This window comes from Grus americana, chromosome 16 (genome assembly GCF_028858705.1).
Source record: "Grus americana isolate bGruAme1 chromosome 16, bGruAme1.mat, whole genome shotgun sequence".
Classification (NCBI taxonomy): domain Eukaryota; kingdom Metazoa; phylum Chordata; class Aves; order Gruiformes; family Gruidae; genus Grus; species Grus americana.
In genome coordinates this window covers 12,253,548-12,281,509 of record NC_072867.1, presented here as the reverse complement: position 1 = coordinate 12,281,509, position 27,962 = coordinate 12,253,548, and the positions used below count along the sequence as shown (strand labels likewise).

The 27,962-nt window shown below is 38.0% G+C and overlaps 1 protein-coding gene and 1 long non-coding RNA gene across 4 annotated transcripts in view; one reads left to right on the top strand and one right to left on the bottom strand.

Moving 5' to 3' along the window:
* Positions 1 to 27,962, top strand: part of GLT1D1 (glycosyltransferase 1 domain containing 1) — a 64,971-nt gene that overhangs the window by 458 nt on the left and 36,551 nt on the right. Inside the window, exons 1-6 of one of the 3 annotated variants that reach the window (XM_054844330.1) lie at positions 3,713 to 3,890; positions 11,868 to 12,016; positions 15,865 to 15,970; positions 21,264 to 21,315; positions 26,165 to 26,201; positions 27,361 to 27,417. In XM_054844330.1, the coding sequence (XP_054700305.1) occupies positions 3,724 to 3,890; positions 11,868 to 12,016; positions 15,865 to 15,970; positions 21,264 to 21,315; positions 26,165 to 26,201; positions 27,361 to 27,417 (568 nt within the window). In that variant the 5' untranslated portion in view covers positions 3,713 to 3,723. Of the gene's footprint in view, positions 1 to 3,712; positions 4,175 to 11,867; positions 12,017 to 15,864; positions 15,971 to 21,263; positions 21,316 to 26,164; positions 26,202 to 27,360; positions 27,418 to 27,962 lie in introns of those variants that run through there. The other 2 variants (XM_054844331.1, XM_054844329.1) reach the window with 2 other exon arrangements.
* On the bottom strand, positions 35 to 4,507 carry LOC129213728 (uncharacterized). Its single transcript, XR_008579511.1, has 3 exons — positions 4,240 to 4,507; positions 3,456 to 3,706; positions 35 to 503 (listed from the first exon to the last, which is right to left on the bottom strand). It is a non-coding gene; the product is annotated as an uncharacterized LOC129213728 (long non-coding RNA).

Here is a 27,962-nt window from a genome sequence, read left to right as displayed (position 1 = left end):
CTCCGGGTGTGCGGAGCATCACCGGGGACGGAAGGCGGCAGTTTTCTCCCCGCAGGTTTTCCGTCGCCGCTTGCATTCGGATGCGAGGCGGGGGAAAGAGGGCCGGGATTTGGTGGTTATTTCGTGTGTTAGTTCAGGTTGGGAACTACACTTTAGGCATTAACTGGAGCTGTGTGACTTTATTAACGACACAGGTTCAGCGCTGGCTTCCATGAGAGCCCTCGTTTTCTCCTTAGGTTCATCCAGCAGGAACAACGACAGTGAAATTAAAACGCAGCTTGTTTCCCTGCTTTGCTTCTCAGCTGGAAAAGCAAAAGCGAGGATTGTCCCCGTAGCGTGGCCGTCCTGCAGAAAAACGTGAACGTGCGTTCTAAATTCCTCTTTTTGTCCGTGCGGTGCTGCCACTGGTAAATGCAGCAGGCAGGCCTTCAGCGCTCGGAGCTGCACCGTGGCTACTGACCCCGCGCCAGTAGTGGCTGAAGTGAGGTTTATCTGAGGTGTACCTGCAATAATAATACGTCATAAGTACGTGTGGGGAATGAAGACTGATTTGAATGGGATAAAGTGCATGATTAAAATGAGAAAACATACATTAGTGGTTGCAAGATTGGAGCCCTAAGATGTTCTTTTGTTCCGCTATCATGTATGCTGAGCTAAAGGTCATGACCGTATGTAATTGTCTTCAACAGCAGATCTTAAAGTCCTAATTTTGGCCAGAACAAAGTGGGAAAGATACTACTTGTGCGTTTTCAATGAAAAAGGTGAATCAATTGACATCATATAGTTACACCCACCATCTAGGTATGGCTTAAAAATTTTAGAACAGCGTTGGTAATTGAGCAAGCAATGCTTGTAAAAGTAAATACATTCATTTAATGATGGGCCTTTGCAAACAACATGCCATAAAAATGACTCATTAAATATATTTGCTCTCTTAACTAGTTAAATTTCATGACAAAGGACAATGAGGAAAATGCAACCAGCTGGACAGAGATCTCTTTGTGAGCTACTGTAATGTGACTGATTCTGCAATTTTAAAAATTACATTTCAGCTTTGCCCAGCTTAATACAGTATATCATATCAATTGTGATTACATTTCCTAAGGGCTCTAGTAGTAGCTACAGACTACAAGATAATTAAGCACACTTTGCATTATTTTATGTTTTAATATATGCAGATATTACATTCGAGGCCCTTCATGACTTATGTTTAAGTGAGATTTTTATATTGGCCTACACTGTTACAAACACCTCGCAATGCTGAATAGTATTTGAAATGTACACGATAAAATATTATTTAAATCTTCAGGTATTGAGAAGTAAGTAATCTCACTAAAATTCAAAAGCTACTGTCATAACCTGAACATTCTCTCTGGAAGTATAGCAGCTTCAGGAAGGTGATTTTTAAGTTTCCTCCAAACAGGAACGCTTAGTTACAGTGTATCTAAAACTTCATTATGCTAACATCCATGACCCTTTCTTTGAATATGATGAATGTATCTGTTTCTATAGGGTGATATGTTAGTGCATGTATGTGTTTTCAAAGACACAATACTTCATGCTGCAAAGTCTTGCAGATTTTTAATTTTGTCAGTCAAGGCCTCTGTAGCATAAAAAAACAGAGTTACAATAAATAGTAATAAAATGTTAAGACCTTTTTGAATGTTTCCTTTATTTCCTCTTTATTTCCCAGATGACTGGTTAAGTTTCCTCATTTATCTCATGGAGCAGGCCTTGTCTTACTTTGATGTTTGCATTTTTGTCTATTTTGTGTTATACACTAAATGTGCTGGATAGCTATTGTCTGGTTTTATTGCTAGCAGAGGTGAAAAGTTACAATGGCCAAGCTATTTTTAATTAGGTATCTCATGCAGATATCAAAAGCGCAGCTTCCTTTTAACCCAAACCATGACTTTCTGAGCATAGTCACATATCCTGCTTTAGGCCATGCAACTAGGGAATGTCCCCAGTTTGGATTACGTAGGGCAAGGTGTGTTTCTTGGTTGGCACGCACACTGCCAACCTTTTGTGGTGCGATGCAGCTGGGTGAGCTGGGTTGTGTGGGGAGATCTTGGAACCAGAAGGAGGGTCTGTTAGGAAAGGATGTACAGTAGCAATGTATCAGGAGACTGAAAGGCGGCTACGTAAGCTTCCTGCAGTCCGTGTGATACGTTACAGGTCTGTCAGACTGACAATTGGGCAGCAGTGACTAACAGAGATGGCTGATGCTAGATTTGAGGGTGGGAAGTGCTCTCAAAAGCCCAAATATGCTTCATATAGGCCACTTACAGTGAAACAAGCTTCAAGGCTAGAATCCTGGCCAGATTGACAAGAGCAATCTAATTTTCAGTGCGGCTGGGATTTCATGCCAGAAACGCTTTCTAAAAAGGTGATGAAAATAGCTTGGTCCTGCCTACCATTAAATTAGCATTTCTGCTATTTTTAGCATTTATGCAAGATTTGTTGCTCTTCTAAGTTGTAGCCAACTTTTTTTTAGTTTGGATGGAGTTTAAAATGGTCTGAACAATGTTGTGCTGAATTATTTCTAAGTGATAACTCAGTGAGATGCAGACAGTTGAACACAGCTCTGTAGCGTGAAGACCCATTAGCAAAAAGCAAGCCAGCATACCAAAATGCTTACAATTTGACAGAATACACTCCAATATATATCACTTCTAAACCCTCAGTTCTTGAATACCTGAATACCTGTCATCCTCAGAGATCCACACAAGTTATTTGAAGAACTACTATTTTAAAAATTATTACATTTAAGAGCCTTTCTCTGTATAAGGCATATTTTTCTCTCTCTACCTGACACTGAGACTTGAAGAATAATTTAAGCCGCAATAACCAGGCACTGCAGTTTGCAGACCACCTTTGCCTGTCTCTACAGCCTTGGGGAAACAGAAGCATCTGTGTGGCTCTGTGGTGAGTTACATCAGGGAACCAGACAAGGTTATGAGTACACAAGCTTGATCTGTTAGATCAAGCCTCCTCATCTGTCTCATGGCCACAAATTTCCTGCACACTGTTCTATGACAAAACCAGCACACACGCACTCACAGTATTTTTACAAAATGCTGAATCAAGTTCAAGGCCATGGATATCTGTAGTCAGCCACCTGGCCGCTATCAATTTCCCAACAGACTCCCAAAACTGGCCTCTCAGACTGCCTGCCTTCTGCCCCACCCACTGCTCTTGGCTGCTCACTGTGCTTCTGGTTATAATTGGGGGTTATCCTGAAGACTGGCTCAATAGTTTGGGATGGTTTTCTTGGTCCCGAGTTTGGGCTCTTCATTTTGCCTTTCCCTGCTTTGTTGTAACTCTGGATTCAGTTTGGTGTTGTGGTTCCTCACCAGAGCCTTCCCCTGATCTTATATATCTTACATCTTACATGCTCTGCTTCATCTTATGGCCTTCCTGACATTTAGTGTGGTTTTTGACCGTCCAGTCACCTTGTTCTTTGGACTAGCGTGTTCCTCTGGCTTTTCTGGTTGTTGGCATCTGATCCACAATTAGTTTTCTTTCCATTCCTGCACTGAATATGAACCACCTCCATCTTGGGAGACGCACGGCGGCCGCAGTGTAGCTGAGGAACTGCCTCAGGAGATAGTGGCTGATCCCAACCTTCCCCTGATGTTCTTCGCAGGAGGCCTTTAATTTAAGGCTTCTCTGAGGCCACGATTTGAACATTTCATCTTTGTGGCTGTTTAATGAAAATACATGGCACTATTTAGAGATCGGGGAAGGGACCCAAACGTACTGCTGGCACAAGACCGGGAGCTTGGCTCTGTAGCCAAGCGTCCTCTGACCAGGGACACCTCGCAAGGGCGACCGTCCCCTCACCGGATGGCTCCTGCCACCCTCAGGATCGTGCTCAGCCCTCGCGGGTAGGTCGGAGTCACCGAACGCTGGGCTTCGCGGGGGGCCCAGCGCGGCCTTCCCGCCGCCGACGGGGTCTGCGGCAGGTGGAACAGCCGCTCGGCCGCGCTGTTTCCGGCAGGCTGCGGGGCCGCGCCCGGGCCGCCGGCAGGTGAAGGAGGCGGCGGCCGCGGCGCTGCTCCTCAGTGAGGTGGCTCCCGCCCGGGCGGACAGGAGGGGCAGCTATGAGGCTGCTCTTGCTGGCGTGCCTCCGAGCGCAGACCGGCAACGCGACCACCGCGGCCAGGATACAGTAAGTGTCCCTCCCCGCCCCGCGATGCTGAGGGGAGAAGGGATCCCCGCTGCCTGCCCGCTTACCCCTCGGAACCCTCGCCGCCGCTCCTGCCTGCGTTCTCTGCTCATCGGCAAGCCGGCAGGAAGGCGGGGCGAGCTCTCCCTCCTCTCACGCCGTGGCCGCCGCAGCTGTCCTCGGCGGGCAGAGGGGGTTCCGCGGGGCTGCTTCTGGGGCTCCGTGGTGGGGGTCGGTGCCACGGGGCCGGGGCAGGGCCGGGAAGGCCGTCGCCATTCGCTGCCCCCGCCGGCGCACGGAGGCGGTGTCTCTCCCGCCTCAGCCGCGTGGATGGCTGGCGCCGGGGGTGTGTGAGGGGACGGCGGCCGAGCGCCGAGGCAGGCCCCCTCTGACGGTCCCGGGAGGGCATCCGCCGCTTGCCGGGGAGCCCGGGCCTGCTGGCTGCAGGGCTGAGCCCGTGGCCGCGGGGAACGGCCCCCGCTGCGGCTTTGCTGCGGCTCTGTCTGGGGAACGCGTCCCCCATTGCCCGTACTACTGGGGAGTAAGGGAGAGGGGGAGCCGAGGGGCTCCAAAAACCAACCCAAAGACCTTTCTGCTCAGGGCGGTTTGCTGACACAGGAGCAGTTCGCACTTGCAGGGTGACCCAGGCTCACAAGCCAAGAGCACCGGCCGCCCCGCAGAGTCCTTGCACAACCGGTGTTAGTGATGCAGCGGATTTCCTAAGGGCTGCCCGCTTTGGGAAATACCCAGAATAAGATGAGAAGCCAGTACGAAGAGCAATAGACTCTGGGAGCTCTGAAATAAGGGTCTGTGCAGGAGCCATCCTAGAGCAGCTGTTCTACAGGCCTTACTCCAGTTAGCGCTCTTGCTGTGGGGATTCAGCATGAAGCTCTCATGGGGATTATGGACGTGACTCTCTAGTGCTGTCAAATTGTTTGGACTAACAGAACTGTGTAAATACTTAATATTCTTAATGTCCTCATTTAACTTTTCCTATGACGTGGAAAAAGGATGTGGCTGACAGCATTTCTGTGCATATGAGCTTGTTAAAAAAAAAAAAAGTCACCATAAAAATGAAACAATTTCTGAATGGTTTTGTCCTTTTGAGGCCTGAAATAAGGAGTCGGTTGTTTTTCTTAGGATAGCCTTCTGCTATTACAAGTTTTCCCCAACTTTGATCTGCATATTATCGCACTTCTAATATTTCGCATAGAAATAGTCCTCTGCCATTGTGTAAGTTCTCACGCAAGTTCAGTCCTAGATTTGTGCAGGGCTACTGTATTGTATAAGACAGCGGTAGAACATACCTGCTGCCTCATGTCAGTCACCCAGGCATTGAAGATATAAAGCAAATGGACCATAAAGACCAGAGAAAGCTGCAGTTTTCCATATTTTAAAAGAATAATTATTAATACAATGTTGAGATAAACCAAATATGTTCTTATGTTTATAATACACTTTTTTTTTTTTTTTTACCTATCCATGTCAGCACAGAGTTCATGTATATTGGTTTGTGTGGTATTTTGTGTTTCTTTTCATCTCTAGTCTTTTGCTCTTACTGGATAATACAAAAATAGTTATTCTTGGGGAGGTCTATGCTCATTTTTCTCTGTAAGCTTATTTCTTCTACCTTTACAAATTAAGTACTTGCTTCCATTCATCTTCCATGTCAAAATGAGGAAAGTCAGACAAACATTTAGACCGCAGAGCCGTTCAGAAATAATCTAGTGGAAAGCAGGTTTTGTATTATTTCCAGTTAAACTAAGCCTGAATAAGCCAGACAAACAAATGTCCACATATCATTTCATATTGTCTTTTAACTGAACTCAGACTGATTACGATCATGTGAGCATATTGCATCGAGACAGAGCGGTTCAGCGAGGTGCCTTTATGTGAGTCACAGTAACCAGCAATGTGGTTAGCCTTCTCCAGGCGTGACTCCTGCGTGGTGGCCTAAGCCGATGTCTTAGTAAAAGAGGGCATAGACTTGGTGAGATGCGACAGCTCAGCTGACAGATGGATTAACATATTACCATGTTAATGCAATCATTTGCAGCTATGTGAACACATCTGCAGTCATCTGTGTAGAGTACACCAACTTGCTTTAGCATCCTGTTGCTTTATAGGCATACTGCATACAAGTGGATGCTGCTTTCTCACGCACATAGGCCTTCAAACTGAAAGAAAATAATGAGTGAAAGGTCAATTTAATTCATGTTCACAATAAAGGTGGATAAAGGATTCTAACAGAAATAGTGTTTGAGAGTCAGTAACTTATGTCATGTTCAGTTGCTATCTTACCACCTACCATAAATATTCTTTATAGTAATAATATAAATGAGCCTGTTTGAGGGGGAAAAAAAAAGTCTGATAAGGAAAAAAGGTAAAGAGTATTAGCTAGCAATTAAATCCATCTTAACTAAAAGGCTAGTCAAGTGACAGCTATCACTAAAACCATCCTACGCAACTACTTCCATCTAATACCGGTTTTCTTAAGACTATGCCACTTAAAAAAAAAATAATTAAATCTACATTTATGGCCAAAGCCATGGGCATGTCACTTCTTGCACTAATCTGCCATATCTGAGGTTAAGTGCATATGGTAACCTTTGTAACATATATGTTAATACATAGAAAATCCATATACCAATTAATATTTGGCTTCAGTTGTATCTGTGTTCATGCTTACTAATTTATTTGTTCAATCTTTTTTTATATTGAGGGATGGCAACTTTTGGTTACGTGTAAATGAAACAATGAAGTTGTCTCCAGGTTGGCTGCTTGCCAGCATAGATTAATTTTATGGCTTAATATCACTCGGTATACTATATTTATGATATTACAACTGTTCCTATAACTGCTTCATCTTTTCATAAATAAGATATTAATTTCCTGAGTTTAAAGTAACTGGTGACAAAGATACCAGAATCTAATTTGGCTAGAAATCAGCTTGCTAAAACAAGTGATATAATGAATGTGCTGTGAGCTTTATTCTTGTTAGTGTGCATAATCTTTAATCACCTTAAAAAATATGAGCAATGAGCAGAGAATAAAACACTAAGCAAAAGTCTTTGGTTAGGCTGCCATTCTTCAGCCTTAGAAATGAGATCAAAGAGTGTGTTAGGAAAGAAAATAAATAAATCTTCTCTGTCCCTTCACATGTTCTGTTCATCTTTTATTACTTGGTAGTAAGGAGGAATAGAAATCTTGAATTAATTGGTTAATTAGATTTAGATGAAGTATCTTGTCAATGTGTAAATATCTTTTGGAGAGGGGGACTTTGTTTCAGTCCTCATTTGAAATGGAACAGTTGAAATAGCTGTTCTGTAAATCTCCAGGTAATCAACTGCAAGAGAATTAAACCCACAAACTCAATAATGTTTATCATTCCTCTTTACAATTATTTTTCAACTTAGACATTTATTGGAGTAATTCTGAGCCTCAACTTTTCTTCGATTTAGTCTTGCCCTATCTACCACCATTAAAATCACACAGAAGAGCACACATACAGCAGGAGATCCTCTTCTCTGCATGGTAGATCAGAAGAGGTCTGTCTACGTGGGTTTGCACAGGCGCCGGTAAATTCCTGCTCTTGTTTGCGTGGCCATTCCCAGAGCAGGACAGCTGCAAGGCAGGCGTTCATCCTCCACCTTTGGAACTGAGATGCAATCCTTTACATGGCCTGCACTTGATGTGTGCTGCATCCCAAAATGTTTTGCTTGGCTAGACCTATTTATAAGGCAGGATTAAACTTTGCAGAGTTATTTTGTCCTTACAAAGGACAGCTACTGACTTCGGAACACAGAGACAGAAGGATTCTCTCCCCATTTTCGCTCACATTTTGAATTTCTGTTCTTACTCACAGTGGATTTTATTCACACTTCATTTGAGCCAACACAAATTGTCTGTGTTGTTTAAAGGAGAAGTTTGGGAGAGAAATAAAATTAAGAGTACTTTGCTTTAACAAGTATGAAAAAAAATTAAGACAATTTACAAAGAAAACAGGGAAGATGAAGCAGGGTTTCAGCTCTTGTAATTCCATCAACTTCAGTGGGAATCATGAGTATTGGGCTCTGGCCAAGTTTCGGAAAAGGCAGTAGAAGTGACTCTGCTCCCTTAATAAGCTTTAAATTGTGCTGTATAGATTTAACAATAGTTGATGCATAGCTTTACAGAATAGAGGGCCTAGGGAAAGACATAATTAATATTTTTGGATGAAGCCTATTTTGTGCTGTTCGACAAGTGTCCGTGTATCTACCTACCAGGAACTTTTTAGAAATCAAATATTTTTTGTCTGCAAGTAATTCCATTGAAATTGAAATATCAGTGGAAAATTATAACATACATATTTTTGAGAGGAAGACATAATGGAAAATAAAGCAAGTTTGAAAATTATAGCACCTTAGAAATAAGTGTATTTTTAACTTGCTTGTATCTTAGCTTCAGCTGTGCTGTGTTTGGAACTATAAAACTATTTCTGTGTATGAAGACCTATGAACTGCTACTGATTCAGGTTGAAGGAGGGAAGACTGCTAGCCAGGATAAGTGAGAAGTAGTGATCAATAATGTAGGAAATAAAAAAAATTAAACATTGTAAAACATCACTTGGTATTTCATAGTTGTGTTAGAGAAAAATGTTTTTATTTAGAAATCTTTAATTAAGTGAAATCGTGTCAGAAAAGGATTGTACCTTTTAGCAATATCCCTCTGCATACAGTACAGATCCAGAGCAGACATTTATAGGTTTCACTTATAAGCCTCATGATTTCCAAATAGTGTAAAAAATATAACAAAAAAGATGAATTCCCTGAATACTAAAATCAGTGGGGTTGGGAAATATTTTGTCCCATATTCAGATGTGTATAAATATCACAGTGTAAGCAGTGACTTATATAATGAACTCTAAGAAATGATCTTTCAAACTTATTGAACGACTGAAGTTTTCCCTGTTTGGTTACTTCCTAGCAAAACACCCAAAATCTGGAATCTGACACCCAAACTCCATTTTAGAAACATTCTTCCTAAGTAGTAGCATTGGCTTCCACGAGACTTTCAGTAGAAAGGAAAGATAGGGCAGAGCTCAAGGCAAATCCTGGATCCAAGCAATAGTCACTGGTAGTTAAGACACTTGGAAATTTATCTATGACGTAGAAAATTGTGATAGAGAGAAAACGTACCCTTGAGATTTCACATTTTCAGTGCTGTCTTAGATTTACAGACAGCAGGAGATGAGTTCATTTTTATTTTTCATTCAGAAAGTATTTGTTTATTTGTTTATGAAATGGCAAAATAATGTGAATACACAGTTGCCAGGAGGAGAAAAGATATGGGTAACGTATCTCTTCTGTCTTGTCTTGATTCAGGGACATCTGTGACTTCATAGACAGATCAGCCTTCAGAAAAAAATCTCCTGCAGTAGCTTTGCTGCACTCTCATATCATGTCCCTTGATAGCAGCATACATGTGAAAAATCATAGTCTGCTTTTCTTTGGTTATAAAGATGAAAAGTCATATAGAAAATATGAAAATAACACTGTAAATTTCAGTACTTAAATACTACCCAATAACTCTAGTTCTACACACATACATTTCCATATATGCATAATCTGAAGCCTGTGACTAATCATATTGAACTCAGTGGTATGTTTATGCGATTAAGGCCTCTTTACATCTGGGAATTCAAATTATTCTGGGAATAATTTGACAATTTTTCCTTCTTAAGCTCTATGCAATTTTTTTACATGCTCCTGAGTCATTATGTGTAGAAAAAAAAATTAAGTAATAGAGGTAATCCACATTTTATGAGCCTTTGGAACACTTGAGGGAGTCTCCCTCTATTTACTGCAGAAACAGCTGTCATTCAGCTGTGAGATTTGGAGCTGTGGAAACTATGGAGGAAAAGAAAAGTGTTCATTCCCAGTGTATTAAAAAAAAAAAAAAAGATGCTTTAGATTGAAATTCCTAGCTGAGTTTCTTGATTCCTGATGTCCTGAGAGAGTTATTTTCAAATTAATTGTAATATGCAAACATATTGCTTGTACATTATAGTGATTTATGGTAATTGGAATACTGATGGGAAAAAATTCTTTTAGACTATTTAATGAGCACCTGTGAAATTAGGGAATGCATGCGCAAGCATCCCGAGTATTTGCCCGAGAGATTTGCTTTGCACAGCTGTGAGATTTGGGCATCGTTATTTAGATATAAATTGAGAGCCTCTTTCAAAAGGCAAGCAGGTACTTGGTACAAGTTCATGGGACAACTGATGTAAATAATTGCTCAACAGTGTAAATGAGGAGCTTACAATCTGGCTGTATTTTATTATTTATTAGTACTTATTATAATTTATTGGTCTTGTTTCAAACGGTGAAGTTAAAAGTAAAATGAGTTTCTTTTTAGAATAAGGAAGAAATACAGCGCCATATGTTGTGCCAATGGAGCTCTCTGATATAGTGCTAATACATTCCTTCCAAGGCCTCAAGACATTTTACAACATTTTTAGCACCAATTTCTGCAGTAATGACTAACTTCTGCAGGACAGAAAATTACATTCCTTGGGAGGATATGAAATGATCAGGAAAGGAAAGAGCTGACATTATCCAAGAAGCTATTGAGTTAGCAGGATTTTAATGCCAGAACAATTAATACACTCTGAGAAATAAATCAACTGGAACAATATGCAATAAGCAGAAAACATTCCTGTGGTCTTTTTATAATATTGAAAATGTAAACACTACATGTCAGCAGATACACTGTGCTAGTTTCTATCAAAACATGGATTTTTTTCCTGTGTGGTTTTTTGGCTGATGTCATTGGAAACATTGATAACTGATTCTGGTTTCAATGGGAGGAATTATGAGCCTAGAGTATAAAAGAAAAGGCTAAAACAAAGCTCACCAAAATGCCTAAAGTAAAGCTTCCTGTAATCAATCAGTTCCTTGACTTTGGCAGTCTTTTAATCAATGTTTTAATATGACGAACCACTGTATATAAAGATGAATGGGTAAGCTGACACTTAGAATGAGGGGGTTGCTGGGTTTTTTTTTTTCTTAGCAATTGAGATTTTAAAAAAAGACTGTGGAAGTATTTATGTCATTACTTTTGTGTAGTTTTTTCTTATACTTCAATTATCCTGTGCCTGTTTTACAAATGGGTAAACTAAGAAAAGAAGCAATTAACCTCACAGTCGAACAGAAAGGGAATACAATTTCAACTCTCCAGTTTTATTTATGTATTCATTTTTTCACATGTTCTGTATTTTTAATAGCATTGATTAGCTGGACATATTTGTGTTTTCTTCACTCGGTGGCCTTTCTCCAGAACAAGGATCTGAGAATATTTAAGACCAACATCTAACACACTGAATTCAAAAGAGTTTTTTAGCATATTAAGCTGAAGCTCAGTCAGGAAAGATACTGATGATACTTCACTTCTGCTGATTTCCAAAGGTGATGTTGATTATGTTGCTTGGAAATGTGCCTGTGGCTTCACAATGGTGAGGGTAACAAATATTTTTCAGGAAAAACAATCCCTTGTAAATAGCTCCATGGCTGCTTGAACAAAATAAGCATAAAGGTGAATGTTGGAGCAAAAATTAAGGGGAAACATTTTGATTAAGCTTATTTAATATACTGGCATGCCTACAACATTAATAGTATCTCTTTTTTTTCTTTTTCTATTTGTTCCAATAATGAAGGAATCATCTACATGCTGCAGGTCATATCTGTGTTCTTAAAGATGCTTTCATGTATGAAAGTCCAACTGAAATAGCAAATCTAATCTCTACAGACAAGTTTGATGCAGCCATGGCCATTCATCTCTATAAAGGAGGCAGACTTCTGCAAGGTAATCCTTTTTCTATTTTGCAATAAAAATGCCTCTTAAAAAGGTACTGAAAGAGAATTAATACAAACATTTATAAATGGCTATAAATGTATAAACCCACACATAATGTAGTTATTCTGTTTATCCACTTCGATAAAGGTTCAGAAATGCTGAAAATCTTTCTCCGTGGGAGATCTGATCCAGAGAGAAGAGAACTAAATAAATGTACTTTTAAAGCACATAATGCATTTCATAATTAAGTACTTTAACTACATTAAGATAAGAGCATTATATTAACATTATGATACTTTCAGCAAATGTGTTCTTTCAGAGGACAATGGCTTGGCTAAGTATAGCTGAGGTCAAATAGAAGAAAGCAGAGAGGCTAATTTGATTTTTCTGCTCAAAAATGAGTCAGGTTTTTTTGGACATGAAATAACTTTGAGATGTTGTTCATACCAGCTAAATTGTAGGCGACAGGATGTTATCAGGCAAATAATAAAATTTTCTATTGTATCTAGCCATGTAGAACAAAATTTTAGCCTGCCATTAATGATACACTAGAAGCACTGGCTTCCAAAATTACAGATGCTGTCACCTACTGAAATTGCAAGTGTGTATCCATTTTTGAGATGACATTCATATAGTACAAATCTATTCACTTGGACAGAGGTACATAGTTTGATACTTTCATCAGATCTCATATAAGTTGTGTTATGCTGTTTTTCAGAAGTTCCCCCGCAGTTTGTGCTGGTGGGTTTTCAGAAAGCCTGAATTACTGTATCGAGCATGCCTGTGTATCTTTTGTTACAATGGAGCTCTGATTTCAGTAGGGATCCTAGAATATAAATAAAAAAATAATTCTGTCAGGTGATTTCTGTGAATGTATATATATCAGGGAGTGTAGTGACAGGACAAGGGGTAATGGGTTCAAGCTGAAGGAGGGTCAATTTGGATTAGATGTTAGAAAGAAATTCTTTCCTGTTAGAGTGATGAGGCACTGGCACAGGTTGCCCAGAGAGGTTGTGGAGGCCCCATCCCTGGAAGTGTTTAAGACCAGGTTGGATGAGGCTTTGGGCAACGTGGTCTAGTGGAGGGTGTCCCTGCCCGCAGCAGGGGCGGTTGGAACTAGATGATCTTTAAGGTCCCTTCCAACCCAAACCATTCTATGATTCTATGATTCTATATTAAGACTTCTCTTGTTGGAATGTAGCGATGATTTTTTTGTGACAAGACCTAGAGTTGTTTTGGAGGAGGCTTATGGTAGGTCTTAGAAGTATCTCTTTTTTTTTTTTTTTTTTGCTAAGGAACAAAAAAATAAGGTTGAATTTTAAATGTTTCCTGTAAAACTTATTGCAGTTTTAACTTGCATAGCATTGCTCAAATGTTGTTGCTATTAGCTTTTCAAAATTCCAAGTGACCTACAAAGCCTGATACTTGATTGATTTACTAAAGCTCAGTAATTTAAATAAGTCAGAGTCACACTGTTCCAAAAAGAATCTGCAATAACTGAAAGAAAACAGAAATCTGTGAAAAGCAACACAGTAAGTAGTACGATTGCTGGGATGATCCTGGTCAAAATGTAGAAGTTATTGTAGACTTCTTGAAGGAAAAAAGCGATTCAAAGGGCATTCCTGATTCTTGTAACATTTAGTCTTTCCATACCCTATATTAAGAAATACCTTAAAGAAGTTTAGTGATTACAGTCATACAACCATTGCTACCATACTACCGATTTTTTGGGCCTCATCCTGGGAACTTTGTTTACATGATTGGGGATATATGATAAACACATGTAATAGATGACATCATAATTATTTACTTTTTTATTTATTAGGCAATATATATTTTTATATTGTATTCCAGAAAGTCAGTCTCTTTAAGATTAGCGCTGTGGTGCTTTGATAGTGCACATTAATTCTCTTTGCCTACAAACATTAGAGTATAATATCTAAAAATGCTGAGAAAAGTCTTTAAGTAGCCAGAATGGCAATTAGTCTTCATTCTTTTTATTTTTTCTTTCATTTAGTAATGAGGAAATTAGCAATGCTAATAAAGCCTCATCTTACAGCTCAATTTTCAAATATAAATGTGAAACATATATATAGTATGTTTTCTGTCTTTATTAACATATTTATTTCATTCCCCATTTGATTTAAGATTTTCTTATTTGCTTGTTTTTAACCATGAATTTGAATTATTTGAGTTCACTGAATTTAACCTATAATTTCCACACACACACCCACTAAGACAGTGTGGGTAGCTATAGAAAGTGTCACCAATAGTTTGCACAGCCATGAACATTCAAGGTCAGTTATATTATCTCTCAAAAGGAAGAACCTCCGTCAACACAGTAGCCTCTAGCACCCTGCTCATTGGTCCAGTGGCGAGGACAGTGTTGTCTACGGAGTCCTTGATCCCTCTCCCCTTCAATCCAAGAGCTAGAGGGAAAAAACAAAGCATATTTTCTGCCTTTCTTGATACACAGTGTGTCGTGTATTATCCTAACTTGATTATTCTTGTTCACACTCAGGAGGAAACCTTGGCTTCATCTCTGACAGCTAACAGAAATCTACAAAATCCACAAAATTGGTCACCTTAATGACAGGTTTTGTAGGCTATCTTACTGGAGACTGTTTCTTTTGCAAAACTGCAGTCCCATTTGGAATTTAAAGCTATGATCAGCATGTAGTAATTAGCCACCATGAGTCTGTTATTTGTTAGCTTAATGTGGTGTAAAACTGACCACTTAATTGTTTTCAGTGCTGAAACAATCAACAGTAAACATTATTGTCTGCTATCTTGATTAGTTTAAGGGGAAAACATTACTGGTAACTTGTCAGTTACTAAAAATAACCTGACTTCGAGAAAAGAAATACTATTAGAAAGGAATCTTACACTACTATTGGCTTTTATATTTCCATCTAAGTAGTCTTTGGCCTTGTCCATCCATGTAAATCCAGCCGCTGTTAGCTTAGAAGTGCTACTCTACCCTATTTTGGTGGCTTTACCCTTACGCAAATGAGTTTATTCTGATGCTGTGTATCAAAACTAGGCTTTTGACAGAGTGCGTCACCACTAGGATATATATGCTTTTGTTGAGACTCTAAAATTTGAATGTTGATATGGTCTTGTGCACAGACTGTCCCACAGCCAACATGCCTTCCTCTGCTGTTACTGTTGTGAGCACTGTAAGGCATCCTAAAAAAACTTCCGTAACGTGGGTGATCACAGAAGGTCTTTGGAACAACTGACTATAAACACAGGTCCATCTTTTGGGATGGAATTAGGCAAAATATTGGGTTTGTTGCAGGTTCGCATATACTGCCTTATTTAATTCAGTGGCCTTTTCCCATGGTGTGGCTGCATCTACATTTTTTGTAGCAGTAAAATTGGCTTCAGAAGTCAATATTAAAAAAATCAGTAACCAGCTTTGCAGGATGGTCACCCAAACCACTGTATGGGAATGCTTGAGGGGGCAGGGAATGAGTGGCTGAGGCTAGATACCTGGGACCAAACTTTGCAGTACTGCATCTTCTTAAAATGTGAATAACATTTAAAATATATATGCTGTTTGGTGGGCTGCCAAGTGTAGAAACCAACTGATTGTTTTTACTAAGCATGGAAAATGCAAAGAAAATCTTGTAGCTACACAAGAGACTGACATGCTGCGAAAGTGTGTAGTTTTTATATGGGTTTTTTCAATGCCAAAACCATAAAAATTCAAGTTTCTCCAGGTTTCTTTTTCAAAGGCTTTTGCTTACATATGTGATACAGTATTATCAATATAATTTTTCACTCTTAATGTCCCCTTCTAGTCATTACCTTGACATGTTGGTCAACTTCTCATCGTAGTCACTGCTTTGCAGGTAGCAGAATTCCTTTTGGAATCATCTTTGGTGGGACAGATGTAAATGAAGATATCAAATGTGAAGAGAAACATCGGATAATGGGAGCAGTACTAGGAGAAGCCAGGTAAAAACATGTGTGGAAGGTTTATGACAGGAAATTACATTTTTGTAATGGCAGATCTTTCAGGAACTGTTCCATAAATGCTTGGAATCACTGGGAGATGTGTAGGCCAGCAGACAAAGGATAGACTACTTGAAATCCCCATGATCTCTACATATTATTTTATTATTCAGTGGTAGTAGAAGAACAGTTTTTTCATAAAATATAGTCCGTATGCAGTCTGTTCATTTTATATTTCCTCTGTTACAGTCATTTCATGGTATTTGTCTATGTAAGAGTTGGCAGAGGTAGTGCTGAACTTGGGCTCTTGGGCTGTGAATTTTCAAAAAGACTCAAATCCCATTAAAAGCTAATGAAATCTGTGTTCTTGCTAACTAATCCTGTGCTTTGTCTACTGAATCGTAACTGTTTTCTAGAATAATAGAGCTATGCATGTGATGAGGAAATAAAATTCTAAGGCAGGTAAAAGAAATGAGAAGAATAATAGCAAGAATAACCTGGGATTTGGCAGCATATTTCTCTGTAGAATAATCTACTTTATGAGTAGACATTATAAAGATAGCCTTTGATGGTTAGTGTAACTGTGGACTGTAGCAACTTGACTGTGGTTTATTTGACGTGTTTGTAATGGATACAATTTTATGCAATCAAGTTTTAATTTCTTACCAAAATTATTTTAGACTGTTTATATTTGCAGAGATTTAGGTAAACAAATGCACATCTAAGTATCTCCAACAATATCTATACAGTTCTCATTTAAACAGAACTATCCTGGCCATGAAATGACTGATATTTGGTATTTAAATGGTGAATCTTTAGTAGTGGATGTGGTTAATGGTGAATTAGTGGTAAAGGTATGATTATTTAAATAGCAAATCTTTATTAGCAGTGGAGGTGTGAATATTCTCATTAAATGTTATTGTAGTACTATTATTAGCCTAAACAAGGTTGAATCTCATTTGCCAAGGTCCTGTGCCAGAAGTGCTAAGTGTTGCTCCAAGTTGTTTGTTTTTTTTAAAACCTCTATTTATTAGTAAATTCTGGTTTATGTTACATATATTCAAACATATAAAATATTCTGTATTGAAACTAACACATATTATGCATTAAGTGCTACCTGTACATACAGACCAAGGTGCCCAACAGTTTGACTTAAGTGAAATGACAACTATAAATAAATGGCATTTGTACTATTGCATCACAGAGTCAAACCTGTCTCAGAGGCCTGGCATTTAGTTTGTTGACAGAGTGCTTGATTGAAAAGCAGATGACTGAAGTATAAAGAGCTTTTGTTCTTTTTTTTCCCTGCTAATGTGATCCTTTCTCTAGATACGTGAACAAAGAAGCAGAGACTGGAAAAAGTCTTTTAGCAAATTCTCTCAATTTTTAGGTGAATTGACAAGGGAGTATTTTCAGGATATTTTAAAGTCCAGAAAAGTTCCAGTGACATGTCAGTGTAGTCATCAAATGTAGTTCAAGAACTGATCAGAAATCAGAGAAAATGACTAAAAACCAGAAAGATTTTTACAGCATTTCTCATTGTTTTAACATCCCCAGAAAAGAAGTTTCCTTCTGCTTTATCCAAAGGTCTATTGACTTCAACAGTGTTTGATCACGTCCATGGTGGGCCATTAAGCCATTTTCTTATTGGAAACTAAAACATTTTATGGATGTAAATCTTCCAATGGATGAAATTAGCTAGCTAGCTAGCTTAAATCTTATCAAGATAGAGGCTAAGGCTGTCACTTCATGTGCAGCCAGTGTAATAGCTCGGTGATGGCAGAGAGGGCCCTATTGCTACCTCTCTTCCTCTCCTCCTTTCTCTTGCTTGTGGCTGTGTGACCCACCCTTCCTTTTGCCAGGATTGAACTGCTTTCTGAGCAGGTTTAACTCACTTAATGGCATAAAATTGGCTTTTTTTTTCCCCTGGGTTAGTTTTCTGTCACTTTAATACGAAAAGTCAGCTTGTGGAAGAATACAAGAAGGATGTCTTTTTGGTGGCAGTAAGCTGCTACAGCAAGTCACTCAGCCTCATGGAACTATACTGTGACTGGTGACTTGAGTACTTGAAGAGTCATCACTCCAGACTTGAGCTGTGCATAAGCAAAAAGGGTCCGTGAGTGTACTAGGTGTGATAAAATTTAAGCATCTGGAACGTCTTATCAAATCCAGTGGTACTGCTGGCATACTTTAGCAGAGCTTAAGTATCTTGCTGAACAGAGCTTGCTCAGGATATTATCTCTGTTCATCACGGCATTCTAGCTAAGGCAGATAACTACAGTGGTTCAGATACAGCAATATGGATTTTGGTTCAGGTTAGCAGTGAGGAAATACATGCAGAATCTGCAGCAGGCTTCTATCTTGCAGTTTTATTTTTGCTAATACCATTGTATGCTCTAGCTATTATTAGCTAACTTAATGCTGGCATAGATACGTTGTTCTGTCTATAGTGCGCTATAAAATGTGGTAGATAAACAGATTTTAAAGACAGCACTTAATCACACTCATTGAAAAATCATTAGGGCATGTCTTAGTGTGACTTGTAGTTGAAAAGCAACTTAAGACCCCATTCAAGACAAAATTTATATACTTGTTTACTTTTGTTATCAAATAATCAGAAGTTATTATTTAAACAGGTCTGACGGAAAAGAAAAAATATATCTGTCAGTTAAATTTAAGCACTGCACAAAATGAAAATTATATAAAAACTGAATCTCTGAGTGTGTCCATTTGATCCAGTTCTGTATTTAAAATATGATTTGCCACAAATATAGCTAATACAGCTTATGCAAAAGCTATGCTTTAATGAAATTTTTTTAATGATAACTAAGTTAGGAACTTGAAGTATAGTTTAGTAGCTGGGATTTCCTTTGATGTTTCAAAATATATTACTGCATCTTTACACTGTTTATAATATTTTCTCTGCTACAGGAAAAGTAATTCGGTTTTCTAGAAGTTATTCTGAATGGTTCTTTTCTCCAATATTATCACTAGTATTATTCATTGCATAGTTATTAAAAGAAACATTGATTTTTTTTTTCTTTATTGATTGCAGGGTTCTAAGTAGAAAATACCATGAATTGTAGATTGCTTGTCCAGTACAATATACCACCACATTCCATAAAACAAAGTATTGAACACTGTCTGGCTTTATAATGAGTGTTTCATTTTTAATCAAATTCCTCTAAATGGTGGTTGTACTCCTCTAGGGTGTTTTTTTTGTATTGAACAGTATTTTGTAGACTTAGGAGCAACAGTTTTTTCTGCTTGTTGATGTGATATATTGAAAGTATAATTGCAAAAACTGGAAGGGGAGCATGTGCAACTTGACAAAACAAGCATTTGCAAAGGCTTTAATAACCTTAAAGCTGTCAAGTTGTATATGTGAAATTCATTGTGGTACCATAAAGCAGATACTACAAAACAAATGTATGGGAATAAGGTTTGTTTCAACAAACAAAAGTAGGAGTTATAATTCAGCATTTATGTGACTTCTAATGAATGATTATGATTTCATGTCCTCAAATTATAACATAACGTCTCCAATGAAAAAGCGCTATTCTGGTTGTGACTTAGCAATGTGCTTCACCTCTAGCCATTGGGTTGTCATAGGGTTGGCTCAGGACAGAAACATTACATTAATTCTGTAGAAAAGAAGTGTAAGTGTAATATGTGATAACCTCTGTTTTATATTCAGTATCTGTAAAAACAATTTAAAAAAAAGGAATTTTCCTGAGCAGACACATTATGTCTCATATGAAGAAGGCATTCAAACATTTCTATTCCATGGGACTGATAGTCTTCAGAAATGGTCCCATTTGTGCTTCTAGTTAACGCTAAAGTTCCATTTAAGAACATTCAAAGCATGTGTTTATATTTCATCACAACTTTAAAGCTACATTAAAGCCCAGCATGTTCTTAAGATCTCTTCTGAACAAGGATTCTTTATTAAATCTGACTCCATAAAAATATCTCATATGACTTCTTGGTATTGCACCAACCTCCCAGTAAGAATAACTTATCTAGTAAGTTTAGAAATCGGACTTCTGTGGCTGAAGTCTCTGTGTAATGAGACACCCAAAAATGAAAACTGTTCATATCAATGCTGCTTTTAAATGGTCCCTGACATAACTCTTCTGTTATGTGGAATGATAGTGCACTACGTACATTTCCCAAAGGCACGTGGATACAAGTCCAGATGAGCTGTTATAAACAGCCATAAGGGAAAAAGTGGAATAAGCTTGGGAACAGAGTTCTCTTCTCCCTCCCAGATGAAAACCCTAGCCATTAAGTTATTCGAGTACACTTCTGTTTGCTTGTTCTTACTTTGGCATTGTGATTTATATACATTACAGAGGAGGAGGAGATGGTGTTCATATACTATTCTACAGTTCATTCATTTAAATGCCCTTCTCATAACAAAGAAAAGTCTTAACCAGAGTCAAACTGCCCTTCTATCAGTATTATGTCTGGCTAGTGTAATGGTCTCTTTGCCTGAAACGATGACTGTGTTAAATCTCATTTGTGGGCACCCAGTTCTTCCCTGTTTATTATAAAGGAATATCAGGTGTCTAACTCAGCACTGCAAATTTCATCTCCACTGCAGATGCCTAACATTCAGAGCTACAGAGCGGAGTGTCCCAAGCCTGTCAGCTTCCAGAGTTGAAGCCCAGTCACTGGATCATCTTTCTTCTTTTGTAGTTTATTTAATTCTGACATTTTTCTCTCAGATGTTTTTTTCTCATTGAAAGCTTTGACTACTTAGAAATAAGGAGAGAACATGGTGGGGGGAGTTAAAAAAAAAATCCATCTGCTCATTTGAATTAAACTCAGTTGCTATGAGTTGCAAATAGTGGGACTGCATATTGTCAAACAACAGTATGAAACTAACTGGACTTAAAATCCCTTCTTACCTAGCCTTCTGGTTACGAAAAGGGCAATTGCAACTTGCAGTGATGTACAAGCAAGAAATGCTAACTCGCTACTGCAGCTGTGTATGTTAATCTAAATAAACCAGGGGATGTTCCCATTATTTGGGTTTTCTTTTACTTTAAGAAATCCTCACTTTAACTCCTAAAAAGCTCTAAGTTGTAAAGCCTGAAGTGATACCATTTGCTTCACCAATATTTTTGGGCAAAAAAAAATTGAAAGCCTGTTTTCTGTCTTTCCATCTATAATAATTTTTATAAGCCTCTGCTCTTTGTTCTTATAAAGAATTTTTTCTGAAGTACTTTTCTGGTTTTATGTTCAAACACTTTAAGCAGATGATCCCAACTATTTTTGTCCATTTAACTAGGTTTGCAGTGGCTTTCACGATGAAAATGAAGGAACTAGCAGCAGCAGAGTGGGTATGTTTACATGATGATGGTGATGCTTATACTATATCAACTATGCATTCTCCTAAAATCTTTTCTAAATAATGCTAGAGAATTGTAATGATCTTCATGTTCTCTATTCCTGTTTTTCCTTTCAGAGAAAACGTTTCGTATTTATGCACTTCGACAGGTCAAATAGATCTGGCATTTAAAAGCTATTTAGTATGTGAAAAGAGTATGCAGCAGTTTAGGAAGTAACATTTAAAACTAATCATTGCTGTTGTTACTGAGTCTCTCCTGATGCCATATGCATATATTGGGGTTTTTTGGTATAATTTAATCTTTTTGTTGCCAAAATTTCACTAAACAGTTTTACTTACAATAAAGAATTTGGAAGAATAATTTGGAAATACTTGTTTTGTCAACACTGGAAATAGAATGAACGTCTTAAGGTGAACTGCAGAGCTAAAATTGAAGTTGTGCTAAGCCCAGCAATATGTGATATACAGCCCTGTTGACCGGGCCTTGAGGGATATGTAGCATATAAATAGCACTTAACTTTCTTAAAACTCATCTCTCCTTCTGAAAATAAACTGAAACACACTGTGCTGACTGATATATGGAAAAATACTGAATAAAATTATTTTTATCCAACAGCATAGTGGTTAAATACATTTGACAATGTATTTTAAGGAGATTATTTAGCCAGCAAAGAACTGGCAGTAATAATGGTTGGTTCTCTTTCTCTTCATTTAGTAGGTACCATTGCAGTCACGGTATTGCAAGTCTCCTTCAGACATTCAGTGCAATTATTTTTGGTATCTGATGCTCCTGTTTGAAAATAGACTGGGTCAACGTTTTCACCCTTATGTTGTTGAGTTGATGGCAGACTGCCAGTGGAGAAAATTGAGACAAACCCTTGAAGTAGACAGTCGTCAATCCTGGTTTCTGAAGAGTGGAGCAAGACAATAAAGAGCTGCCAGTCGTTTGAGTACAAGGAGTGCTTTTGGGTAGTGTCATGCTGCTCTGGTAACCTGTGAAAAACTCCACACCAGGCAGCAGGACTTGCTGATCCAGCTTGATGGCCTAGCTGATTTTCTGTGGAAGGTTAGCTTTCCAACTAACTTGTTGGCTAAAGATTTGTACTGGATTACGGAGAGCTGCACTGAGCACCGGATCCAGTGAAGGGTAAGCAGTAACTATTTGGTGGACAGTAAGGGGCAACATAGTGGGATAAAAAGACCAAGGCAAGACCACCCTCTTCCACCTGCAGTGAGCTGTTAGCTCCACTCAGCTCCTCTTGTGAAACATCAGCTGAAGTTGAACAATAAATGGAAGAGGTAGAAACGAACTGCTTGGTGTCTTTTCAGTTCTAATTTGCATCATAATACACCCTTACCTAAAAAAAAACATTTAGAGGTGGAGCTTGCACCACAGAACAATTTCATATTCAATACTTTGTTTCAGCATGAATTGATTTTTATTTATTTATTTGTGTTAAAAGGATACGTGAGCAAATATAGGAGTTATAAATATAATTTGGTTTTAATAGTTACTACAATGAACTTCACGATGGGTAAACATGAGAAGGGCACAGCTTCTTGTCGTAGATCTTATGCAAGAAAAAGACAAAAGTAACAAAGTATAAGGAGGAGAAACAAACTTGAACTTTGAAGTCCTTTTGACATCAGCACCTCAACTGTTTTTAAATACTTAACTTTGAATGATTTTTACCTAAACACTTTTGTGCTTCAGGCCTATGAGACTCACTCAGTGTTTTAGAAAAGGTCTGTGGCAGACAGAGAATTGGAGGCAAGTCTGTCAAGTCCTAATCTGAAACACTGCCTGCTGACCTGTGTCTCAAATGCTCGGGTTTGAGTTCTCTTTCCAGCTATATCTTCATATAAAGGGTGAGAGCAAATGCCACACACTTACTTTCAAACAGTGAAGAGTGTGAATACATCTTTCCATACCTAGGTCACAGGATATTAACCCTTTTTACATATTAACTCACACTAATGTGAACTGCATTGTTCCTCTAATGTGTGCTTTATTAGTTAGACAGTCAATTAAAAATTTAAATTATGAACATGTAAGCAGTTGGACTGTGCTCAAGGGCTGTATCTTCCGGCAAATGCTTTTGTATTACATTGGATAAATTATCTTTAATTATGAAGTACATAATACAGCATTTGTAATAATCTGTATTCCAAGTGAGTTTGAAATATTGTAAAAGATCTTGTGCTTACGGTCAGTGTTTTATTTCAGTAGTGTAAAATTGGTGCATAAGAATTACCTAAGCCAGTTTTATTAGCATTCAATTTCATTTTTCCATTCTGCTCAAGACCATATAAAATAAAGAACATAAGAGAAAATTGATCTATAAAGTAAGAATACATCTGTACGCCCTGTTACACAGTATTCCTGCTATTTTCTTCTTGATGATCCAAGCCCTGGCAGGATTATATTTACTCACCGTAAGCCATTAAAGGTGCAGCAGAGCATGAAACCAGATGCTTAACTTAAACTTATTTTTGAAACTTAGTGTGTTTAGGCAACTAAAAGCCTATCTTCACCCACCAGATTTTTGAGGCGGAACTGTGCGGTATGTCAACTATGGAGGCAAGGGTTAAGCTGTCCTCTGCCCCATCTGCTTTTTGCACTTTCTGGTTTGCTGCATCTATTTCCTAGCTCTGAATTTCAGCTATCCCACTTGTCCTGCAAATTTAAATTCTGAAGTTGGCCTCCAGCTTGCAATGCCACCTCCATTGTTTGCAAGGCTTTTTTTAGGACTGCAAGATCCAATATAATTTAAAATGCTACTTCACAGGTAAGAGAAGGACCAAGAAATGTTAATTAATAAAATAACCTATTAAACCATTTTTCTTATTTTTAAATGCTTTGAACACAAAAGTTCATATAGCTTTTCAAAGATAAAGTCCATAGAATATCCTTAGTCTTCCATTGTAGTGTAAAGAGTGTTATTTTTCCCCCACTTCATTTATGTGTGGATTTGCTGCTTGTTCATGTAATTTTTGGGACTTAGTTATTTCACTCTGATACTCAGAAACCACTTCCTCCCCATCTGTGAACCGCTTGTTGATGACTATTCACTTTTTTTATGACCTCTTTTCTGTCCATTTCTTTTTCCAGTTCATTTTTAATAACTAAAATAGACTGTTGTGACTGGGCAGTGGACTGGAGGGGCAGTCACATAGGAGTGATAGGGCAAAAACAAAATGTTTACACGTAAAAAAAAAAAAAAAATCGTTTCCTTGGCTTGTTTCCTGAGCTGACTGGTTCAGGAATTGGTTGCTTAACAGTTTGTTTCTGCATTAATTCTTTTTCTCCTAATACAAGTTCTCTTCCTGCCTTCAAGTCATTATCCTGCAGGTGTGATTGCACAATCTGCTAAGGATGGGGTGGGGTGGGAGAGAAGGGAAGACTAATGTGCAGCTTGACACGATGTGCTGGTATATGTGATACTCTGTCTTGGTTAACTCTGGCTATGTTATTCCAACAACTTTCCACATTAAGAGAACGAGTCTGCATAGCAATATTTAGCTTGAAGAGTTCAGCAGTGTATCAGCAGTGTAACCTACCATTCGAAAGTGAAATGGTTGGAGAGGCAACCTGGCAGTCCTTTTTCCATCTGCTCTCTAGAAAGAGCCATGGCAGGGAAATAGTCAGCGGCTCACAGAGTCGCAGCCTGCTAGGACGGTGCCTTTCTAAGAAATGAAATTGGCATTGAAGAGGAGGCAAGATTTAGTCTCAAGAATGCAAAGATTGGTACTGTAAAGAAAGTTGTTCATTTCTGGACGCTACAATGTTAAATTAAGCAATAGGATTAGGTGAACTGCGTGAAAGAATATAATTTCAAACTGAAACATTCAAGGTAATTTTGAGCAAATCTATTGGCGACTACACCAGTTGAGTAACACCTTCCTTAGCTCACTCCTTTACTGGCATTGCAACCTGTGCTTTTAAAACAACTAGGAATTGTCTGAACACAAAGCTTTGCACAAATACTTTGAGCTCAAAAAACTGCTTGTTTGCTGGGGAGTGTTGTTGGTTTTTTGGTTTTGATTTTTTTTCAGTGTGGAAAGATCCCAAGAATATTTTGATGTTTTTGTGAAAAAAAAATGTATTACACAAATTCATGGGTGGAGTTATAGAAAGATATTGAAAAAAGAATTGCCTTAGTTGATCACCTAAATTAAATAACTAGCATAGTAGCACTTCAGGAGTAACTTTGGAAGTGTAGTAATGACCTCTTTTACTATAGCTATCTTAAAATAATTTCTTATGCAATTTTTATTTGGGAATATTCTGCAATAAGTACTACTGGCCAGTTTTCCTGTATAGACAAGTCTATGTATATTTGACAGCAATTTTTTAAGAGGTTAGAGGTAAATGGGGTTTGTTTCATGCCTGATGTGTTTAAAAATTCTATTATGGATAAAAGTAGACTGTGGTTTCAAAACCAGCTATAATTTTTCTTTCAAGACTAGCATTTTTTGGGAACTAGGGTGGTTCTGTAGTTGAAAATCTTTTCATTCTATGGAAATATTGTAATTTTCTATGCAATAAGCAGGTTAATGATTGTGAGAAAGGATACAGAGATAAAACTTAGTAATTGTGTTAATTGCAAAATTGATTCATTGATACTGTAAATGTTCATAGTAAATGTAATTTAAATTGCTGACTGTTGGCTTTTGGTGTTATATAAATGTATCTTTTTAATAGTCTGTTTCTATTTTTAATAGTCAAAAGAAAATCACGCTGATGTGCGTTTCATTATACTAGTTGGGCTTTTTAGAAGATAGAACAGATCTTTTATGGTGAACTATGAAAGTCACTTTTCTTCTCCTTCTCTTTAAAGCCAGATGCTAAGAAGAAAATATATGTCCAAACTCAAGGTGAGAGTTTTGAAATATTGACTAAGGTATTTAATTTATTTGGATCATGTGTTTAGTAACTGTTTATATATCTACTTTCTTTGCCCCAGAAATATTTTGCTGAGATGGGTATGGGGTTTGAAGTCCTGGCTCAAAAAGTTGAGCTTTTTGCCATTGGTGTTAACTGAGGCAGTATTTCAGTCTCTTAGCCTACATTTTCAGCTCATTTGATGCTTTTAAAAAAAAGTTTTCCCCGATGCCTTGCAGTTGGAATCTGAAAGCTAAGGTAACACCTAAGGTAATACCGAGCTTTCTCCAAAGCATACAGAAGTTTTGATGCTGAACGATTATTCTCTGAAACTCTAAATTCCTTTAAATGGTCTGAGTTGAGTTCCCAGAATAATGACACCCAACTAATATTGAATCCAAAGTAGTAGTCTAGGGAACACTCAACTCAGCATTTTAGATGCATTTACTTAAGCTGTGGCTACTGATTTTATTCATCTAAATTGTCTACAGATTCCAAAACTCGTTCTATTTTGTATATTTCACTGTCAAAGAAAGTTATTTTTAAAACTGTTATTTTGAAATAATTCATTGTGAGGTTTGTTTAGCCCATATTTAGTATATATTTAAGTCCCCTGTGAGGTAATAGTTAACTAAGAGATTAAATAAATTAATAAAATAATTTCATTAGTAAAATAATCTTTAACATAAGGCAAATCAAGTAAATTAATATTCAGTTAAGATTAATATTTAATTTTTATATAAATTTAATTTACTTCCTTTGCATTATGTTAAGGACTTGGGTTAGGGTTAGCTGACCTGTATCTGTTTTGGAATAATAAGGTCTCTCAGATAATATTATCTGGTATGTAGATTTTAAAAGGCCATATTTAGCATGATGTAATTCAGCTTAATTCCCTGGGTTGCTAAAGAAGTTCGTACACTGTGTGATTGTGCAAAATTTTCAATTGAATTTCAATCTGATGACTATGGAAGGATTGTGCATACAACCCAACATAGTTGGGAAGATAAAAGCTTGAGATGGGAAGAGCTGTGTATAGAATTTGGTGTGCTTGACAGAAATACTGTTTTCTTAGGGCAAGACTTGAAGAACCATAGTTTAGCCATCCAGGGCCCAATCGAATGTGTTGTGTTTCTCTTTTTTTCAACACAGGAATTAAGACTACACCCAGTGAAACATTTGACTGGTATAGATTTCTACAAAATGCAGGTAAAACTCACTTTTTTTCTGTACTCACTATATTTATTCTTGGTAGATGTCAATGATGAAAAAATTTAGAATGTGAAGGTTAACTGATTATATAATAAAATGACTTAATGGTATGAAAAATGAAAATGTCTTAATATTAGATTCAGGCAGAATATTGATGAGATTAGTCTGGTTAGTAAACTACCCAGCCTGCCTCCAGGTTTCTGGTCTGCCCAGGGCTGAATTGCACCAAAAGATAATACGGTCATGACATATGGGTCAATGTCCCTTAGGAGGTAAGCTCGATGGAAGCAGCAATACCTGAGCATGCTGTGCTTTACAGCGGTGTGATAGGAACTGTGGATGTCTTTTGCAGAAGAGCAGGTGAGGTGAAGAAGTGTTGAAGAAGGGAAATAAGTGTTGATGGTTTATTATTTGGTCTTGATCTAGACCCTGTCTCTGTTTTCACCAATGTAATGTCATGTAAGGCAGATGACCTAATTTAGAGTCACCTGATCTTGGCAATGCTTTAATTGCTACAGCTGCCTTTCCCCCAAAGAAGAATT